This window comes from Chinchilla lanigera, unplaced genomic scaffold (assembly GCF_000276665.1).
Source record: "Chinchilla lanigera isolate Chin_1 unplaced genomic scaffold, ChiLan1.0 scaffold00076, whole genome shotgun sequence".
NCBI classification, from domain to species: domain Eukaryota; kingdom Metazoa; phylum Chordata; class Mammalia; order Rodentia; family Chinchillidae; genus Chinchilla; species Chinchilla lanigera.
The window spans coordinates 2,803,384-2,811,618 of NW_004955477.1; the positions used below are offsets into that span (position 1 = coordinate 2,803,384).

An 8,235-nucleotide genomic window follows, 5' to 3' on the forward strand; every position below is an offset into this window, starting at 1 on the left:
ACACCTCTACGCAGAAGTATGAGCCCATGAGTTTCAGATTAGCTTTGTTAACAATGAGACTGTCTCAAACAAAGCAAAAGAAAACAGTGGTACTTTTAACTTGTTCTCTTTCTCAATTTTTTCAATAGGTATAATCAAAGGATATCACTTACTATCCCCAATCTAGGCAATACTAGCCAACAAGAGTACAAAGTGTCTTCAGTGCCAAATACTTCTCAGAGTTACGCCAAAGTTATTAAAGAACACGGGTAAGTAAAAAGGTAAAATATTTTTATCAAAATATTTTTTAAATGCATAAAGAATTGTAAAATCAAGTTTATTATGACTGAAATTGAAGAATCCAGGAAAGTAGTTCTCTAGACCACTACCACCATATATCAAAGTTTTATTCTTATTCAAAAGGTAATGTACTTTTACTATTTATAATGTGCCACAATATTTTTTTTAATACTTGATACAAAACTTTGGACAGGGTGTGTATATTTCTCAGGTCCTAGAAGCTGAATGTAGTCACTGAAAAATGTATAACTTTTTAATCATGGTCTAAATTGTCTCGGTGACGTGGGCTTTTTTTCATTTCTCTGTAATTCTAATAGGAAGGGCGTGTCATTGCTTGGACATTTTCACCATGGAGGCACAAGAGTTAATTAACAATTAAAGTAGAACTGACAGAAAAAATGCCTTTCAGGTTCATGGTAGTCTTAATAACTTTGTGACATTGTCTGTCTTTTAGTACTGACTTTTTTGACAAGGATGGAGTAATGAAAGACATCAGGGCAATCTATCAGGTTTATAATGCGCTTCAGGAGAAAGTACAGGTAATTTATTTACTAGTTCTCACTTCTGTTGTTCAAATGCTTTTTTAATTGTTTTAATTTTTTATAATCTTTCAACTGATAAATGCATTGTGGTCCAAAAGTCAAGAGTGTACTTTCCTAAAATAATATGAGATCTGAGGAGTAGTTAATCATGCCCACCTACAAACTTACCTCACTCATTATGTGCCTGAAGTAGAAACCTAAAGCATATTATTCATACTGCTGTTTTAAACACTTTCATTGGGTCATAGTATTTTTTCCTAGGTAAATGGATTCTGAGTTTAAAGAGCACAGTTGTCCTCAACAGCTTTATCGCCACTTCCCCCGTTCTAGGCCCTGTCCTTCTGCCCCTGCCTCCTCCACGGAGTAGGAGGATTGCAGTAGAGCCTGTTCGTTTTTACTCATTCATGCAACAAATATTTATGGAATCATCTCCTATGAGCCAGATTCTGTGCTTGGCGTTAATAGTACTTTCCCACATTCTTTTCTTCGTTCCTGATAATTTTATTAGGAGTTATTTGCCCTGAGTCCTGGACACAAAGGAGACATTGAAGTTGGTGTTAAGGACAAAGAAGAAAGCAGTGAAGTAGAGGAAGCTGTTCTAGGCTTGGAGAAAGCTCAGTTGTAAGAAGCTCTAGGAGAAATGAAGACAACATCTGAAATAGGCAAAAGCAGACAGTGCAGCCTGAGCAAAAGGAGAAAGCATACAAGGCAGTTTCCAGTGCGCACATTCCAGATTAGGCTCACTGCATTGCACAGCACAGGGAACTCAATACAGGATCTCCGGTCGGTGCCAAGCTGACTTTCGGGAAGTTTCTGATGTTTCTGCTATGGAAGGAATGTGCAGCGGAAAATAGCTTTTTGTCCTGAATTCATGACCCTGCCATTTTCTGACTATCAGCACTGGCCAAAAGACTTCAAAGTGGCTTCTGCACATTTCCTTATTGACTTTAAGTCAAGGCTAGCTCTGAAAACACCAGTACCTCTTAGTGTTCTTACTGTTAATGTCTGGATTATGTAGACATAGTCTCATGGAGTTGTCTTTCTTTTTTTTTTCTTTTTTTCTTTTTAAGATGGGGTCTTACTATGCAGTTCAGGCTGGCCTTGAGCTTACTTTGTAGCCCAGACTGGTCACGAACTTGCAATGATCCTCCTGCCTCAGCCTTCTGAGTACTAGGATTACAGGCATGCACTAGCACGCCTGGCATTTTTATTAAATCTCAGCTTTGAAGCTTATTTTTCTTTCTAGATTTCCCTCATAATTATTTTCTACTAGCTGGGCATGATATCACACCTGCACTTGGGAGACTGAGGCAGGAGGATCGTCATGAGTTCAAGACCAGCCTGAACTACCTAGCAAGACCCTGTCTCAAAAAAACCAAAACAAACCAAAACAAAAAATTATTTTCTACTATTTCTATTTTATGTAATTATAAATAAAAGTTAAAAGCATCACTTTTTTTTTGTCTTTTTGAGACAAGGTTTCACTATGCAGTTCAGGTTGGTCTAGAACTCACTTTGTACCCCCGGCTGGCCTTGAACTTGGAGCAATCCTTCCGCCTCAGCCTCCTGAGTACCAGGAAAAGCATTACTTTTCTGTCTTCTGTTCTTCCTTTGAAAGCTAGACTGGTCCAAACATTTCTCTTTTTTATTTTATTTATTTTTTTGGTACCAGGAATCAAACTCAGTACGTTGCACTTGCCAGGCAGGCACTTGTGCCACAGAGCTATATCCCTCCTTTTTATTACAATAAAGATGATTTAATCGAGGGAAAAGATTATTTCTTTCCCATCTTCTATGTTTTAAGAATTTGTAAGTCGAGGGCTGGGGCTATAACTCAGCAGTACAGCGCCGACCTAGCAAGTGTCAGGTCCTGAGTGTGATTCCTGATGCCAAAAAAAAAAAAAGAATTTATAAGTCAAATTGCTTGCTTGTCTTAAAATTAAGAGAGCAGCTAGGCATAGTGGTGCATGCCTGCAATCCCAGCACTGGGGAAGTTGAGGCAGGAGGATTGCTATGATTTCAAGACTAAAAACAAAACACCACACCTGGGGTTTTTCCAAGAGTTGTAACAAGGCTGAATTTATATAATGCCTCATGCTTAGATTTGAAGCTACCCTTCCTTTCTTTTCTTTTTTTCTTTTTTTTTTTTTTTGAAGCTAACCTTTCTTGTTGTGACTTTTTCTCAGGCAGTATGTGCAGATGTAGAAAAGAGTGAGCGAGTTGTTGAATCTTGTCAGGCAGAAGTGAATAAATTAAGAAGACAAATCACTCAGAGGAAAAATGAAAAGGAACAAGAAAGAAGTAAGTTTCCTACTAATTTTATTCAGCCTCAAGAAAATGATACCTATTTAAAATCAGTCTTTTTTTCTTTTTTGTCTTTTTTGAGAGTGGGTCTTGATATGTACTTCAGGCTGGCCTTGAACTCACTTTGTAGCCCAGGCTGGCCTTGAACTCACAGGGATCCTTCCTCCCCAACCTCCTCAGTGTGCTGGGATTACAGGCATGTGCCATTACACCCGGCAGAAATTAGTCTTCTATATCAAATTGAGCTCCGTACTTAAAGCCTGAAGTTAACCTGGTTAGGGGAAGGCACTCTCCTGTCATTAACATTTCCCTCTCAGTGGGGTATAGTGTCACATGCCTGTAATCTCAGCACTTGGGAGGCTGAGGCAGGCAGATCACCATGAGTTCAAGGCCAGTTTGGCCCACATAGTGAGTTCAAGGCCAGCCTAAACTATGTAGTGAGACCTTATCTCAAAAAAAAAAAAAAAATTTCCCTCTCAGTCCTCTGAAACAGAAAGGACCAAAGGTAGAAAAGCTGTAGAATTTAAGACAAATTCAAAAAGTTTTATATAGGGGGCTGGGGATTTAGCTCAGCAGCACAGCGCCTGCCTGGCAAGCGTGAGGTCGTGAGTTGGATTCCCAGTACCAGAAAAAAAAAAAGTTTGACATAGATTCATGTCTCTCTTGACCAATATAATCAGTTTGCAGTGACTGGGAGGGCTGCTATTCAAGTTAGCCTTGTGTGCCTGACTTGTAAGATGGTGTCCTATGTTCATTAAGGCCACGTAAATGGACAATCTAAAATTCTTTAACATGGTGTTTGATTCATATGTCATGATGAAGACTTGAAATGTCTGCCTTTTTGTAGTGTGGTTGCATGGATATGATTAAGCTAAGGAATCAGCTGTTTTAAAAAACAAAAGGAATCAGCTGGTAGAATGAAAGTTGGGCCCAAGAATCTAATAATTCCAGCACAGTAACAACATGTTGGCTATAATACCACCAGATTCAACATTTGCACATAAAACTTATAAAATATATGGTAAATAATGTCAAGTGTAAAAGAAGGCTATGGCTGAACTTTTCTAATTTAATATGAATCTTTAATCTGATTAAAATGTAATTTATGCCAGACATGGTGACGCACGCCTGTAATCCCAGCATTTGGGAGGCTGAGGCAGAAGGATCATTGCAAGTTCCAGACCAGCCTCCACTACAAAGTGAGCTCAAGTCCAGCCTGAACTGCATAGTGAGACCCTGTCTCAAAAAAATACATGTATAACTTGTATTTCTAGGATAGTGATATCTGATTCATTTTTACTGTTAGATTTTTCTAGAAATAACCAGAAGTATAGACAGGGATTTAAAGTAGTTGAATCAATAACAACAGAATAGTTGACTAAATATGGTACAATAGAAATATATGCAACTATAATTTGTCAAGTTATAATTTAAAAATAAAAATTACATAGTTTTGTATGTACAGATGATGGAATACTATGCAGCCATTGCAGTGAATTTTAGTAAACATCCAATATATATAGTCTAATATTTGTTGTAATATAAAATTTCTTTGATGGTGTTGGGGATAAAATGCAGGGCCTGTGCTTGCTAGGCAAGTGCTTGCGCTGTATCCTCAACCCCTAAAATAATTTTAAGGGTACATAGACTGATAGTTGTGGGTTGTTTTGCAGCATTCCTAAAACACTGTAAATTGTGGTCCAAGACCTGGAAAACTGGCTGACACTGAGGTTTTAAACTTTTAAGGAAGAGATACACAAGTACACTGTGACAGGTGGCTGTAAAGAAATACGGTATTTGATGTGAAGCTATCAAGGGAAAATCCCACATTCACACAACTTGTACAGGTGGCAGCGATCACTTTCATCCTTCTGTCCCAAGTGTTTGAGCAGTGAGCAACAGGAGGGTAAAGTTTTGCACAGGATCTGAAGGGATGAAACCAGTGTTCTACATTTCAGAGTCTCACTTCTAGTCAGATCACTTAACCTTTTTTGAATGTATTTTCTTTTCCTATATAATGGAAACAAGCCAGGCATACATGCCTATAGTCCCAGCACTCTAGGAGGCTGAGGCAGGAAAATCTCATGTTTGAGGTCAGCCTGGGCAATTTAGTAACTTAGACCCTGTCTCAAAATAAAATACAAAAAGGGCAAAAAGGGCTGGTGGTATAGCTCAGTGTGAAGGCCCTGGGTTCAAGCCCCAATACCATTTTTTTAAAAAGGAAACATGCTGGGTGTGGTGGTGCATGCCTGTAATCCTATCACTTGAGAGGCTGAGACAGGAGGATTCGCAGGAGTTAGAGGCCAGCTTAATTGGCTACATAGTTCAAAGCTACTCTGAACTACATAGTCAGACACTGTCTCAAAAAAACCAAACCAAAGAAAAAGGTAACTAATGATGATACTAACACCTCAGAAGGTTGTTGTGGGGCTTAAATGAATTAACGTATAAGGAAATATTTTATAAATTATAAGATTAAGTAACTATAAAATAATACTAACAATTGATTTCATGGCCTTGCTGCATTTTGAAGAAGGTTCAGCCGGGCATGGTGGCACACGCCTATAATCCCAGTGCTCAGGAAGCTAAGGGAGGAGGATCATTGCGAGTTCAAGAGCAGCCTAAGCTACAAAGTGAGCTCAAGGCCAGCCTGAACTGCATAGCGAGACCCTGTCTCAAAAAGACAAAAAAAAAAAAACGTTCGGTGGATGGCGTAATACATTGAGATGAAAAGCTGTGAAAATGTACAGTGTTTATGCTGTGCTTCCTGTTTTCCCCAGGGTTGCAGCAGGCTATGTTAAGCAGACAGATGCCATCTGAAAGTCTGGAACCAGTATTCAGCCCTCGGATGCCCTATTCTGGGTTTGCAGCTGAAGGTAGAAGTACATTTGCAGATGCAGAACCCTCTGATCCCCCTCCTCCTTACTCAGATTTTCACCCAAACAATCAAGAAAGTACTCTGAGCCACTCTCACATGGAAAGGAGTGTCTTTATGCCTCGACCTCAAGCCGTGGGCTCTTCCAGTTATGCTTCCACCAGTGCCGGACTCAAGTATCCTGGAAGTGGAGCAGACCTTCCTTCCCAAAGAGCAGCTGGAGACAGTGGTGAGGAATCAGATGACAGTGATTATGAAAATTTGATTGACCCTACAGAGCCCTCTAATAGTGAATTCTCACATTCAAAGGATTCACGACCCACGACACATCCTGATGAGGACCCCAGGAACACTCAGACCTCCCAGATTTAACTGAACAAAAAAAACTCTCCGCCTAGGACTGTTTTTCGTAATTGTTTATTGAGAGTTTGTTGAGGACTCAATCTGGGGGGAGAACTGCTTTCTCTGATACCTTGGCTCCCAAGAGGAAAGTCCTTGTGCACAGAACTTGTTAGAACCTCCGTCCGGTGGTTCTCACCTTGAGACGCAAGGTGCAGGTTCAGAACAGAATCATTAAGATAATCAAATTGTCCTAATTCTGGTGCGATTCATGGATGTACTGGTAAATTTAGGAAAAATGAAACTTTATCAGTGTAGTTTCCGGTCTTTAAAATAAATTGGAAATTAGAGACTAAGCACAATTAGTCTATAAATGTTCTATAAATCAAAAACTTACCTCTTGCACTATCATGCCTTGAAATTGACTTTTTCAAAGGGAAGCAAGTTTAGCAGCAGCCTTCAAAGAGCTTCTTTCTATGATGAGCCAAATTCATCTTCATGAGAAAAGAAATTTTGTTAATTCCAAGAAGCCTGATTCGAACAAATCAGATATACTTACCTTCTCTTGTCTGCATGACTTTGTGAGATCAAAGAGAGGGCTCTCTTTCAACTTTTCTCTACTAGCCTGATCTGTATTGTCATTTGAAATGGTTGCCTTTTAAAAAGAAGTAGAAATACTAATTACCAGTAAATCATCCAATAAGTATGTCATCAAGTAAGTTCATTACTCTCCTTTTGTTGGATGACAGTGACTGTCTCGTTGCACTAGCGCATTATGGTCTCTGTTCTGGAGTCTCAGAGGAGGGACACACAGCAGTGGGTGACAAAAAGGAATTATGTGCCAGACCTGAGTTTTATGATGAACAGATTCCAGATACAGTGATTCAGCTGAATTCATATAAGGGATATAACTCACTTAGATCTTCTGACAAATCCTAGTGTTAGTTTTATTTGTGGAGGAAATACACTTAATAAAATGTTTGGGACTCTTAATGAAAAAGATTTGTTTGAAATCTGAATAACTATACTTATTTTTTTAAGTTGCCATTTAGGGGATAACTGCGGAATGTGTAGAGACTGTTGGGATGCACTTATACTTTTATTTAATTAATTACTACTTGTTTTGTAGTTTTGCCCAGAATGTGTGAAACCACTAAGACATTCTTGGGTATGTTGGGCTCCAGGTTTGGAAACGGCGTGACCCACCATTTGTGGGTCAACCTATGAAGTTAATACTTGGAGCTGAACTGCCCTTCCTCTGGACTAGCTAAAACCTGTACGAATAAGGAAGTTGTTAAAGAAGTTTAAAATCCAGTTTCAAAAGAATAGTTTCATTTTATAGGATAGACATTTATTCGTGAACTCCAGTTCCAAAACTAAATCAGACAATATAATATGGACTTGAAATGCTAAGACTGCCATTCTTTGGATATGTACTCCTTGGGGTCTGTATTTTAACTGCTCTCCTGGTTTTGTTGGCCTTACACCACTGCCATTTTATTTGAAATGTTGCAGATCGTTTTATCTGCAGATGTGTTCCAGTTTTTATCAGCAGCCTACTAGCAGCTTCAGCACCTGAGTGAATTTTTTTTTTTAAGTGCCATTGCCATCTCTTCTGTTCAGATTTTGACATTCAGGAAAATATTTTATTTTTATGCCATACTGAAATCTACAATGTATCTCTGACAAAGCAGTTAAATGTGACAATAAAAACTTATTTAATCACGATACACCATTGTTTTAATGTCTGTCTCAACACCTGGAAAGGTCTTGCCTTAGTAGACTCATTCTGGCATTTCATAGCAAGTAACAGAGTTTTAAAAGGGCTTGAAAACTCATGTTAGATCTCCATACAGACTTTTGATCGGACTGGGTTCAGGAGAAATCCAAACACAC

General features: G+C 38.9%; 1 protein-coding gene across 1 annotated transcript in view; it reads left to right on the plus strand.

Annotated features, from left to right (window-relative positions):
* The window catches only part of Fam175b (family with sequence similarity 175, member B), a 28,849-nt gene extending 20,780 nt beyond the window's left edge, over positions 1 to 8,069 (plus strand). The window contains exons 6-9 of the mRNA XM_005401983.2: positions 129 to 248; positions 734 to 818; positions 3,008 to 3,122; positions 5,906 to 8,069. Coding sequence (XP_005402040.1) covers positions 129 to 248; positions 734 to 818; positions 3,008 to 3,122; positions 5,906 to 6,372 — 787 coding nt within the window. The 3' untranslated portion in view covers positions 6,373 to 8,069. The remainder of the gene's footprint in view (positions 1 to 128; positions 249 to 733; positions 819 to 3,007; positions 3,123 to 5,905) is intronic.
* Positions 8,070 to 8,235: the final 166 nt, after the last annotated feature.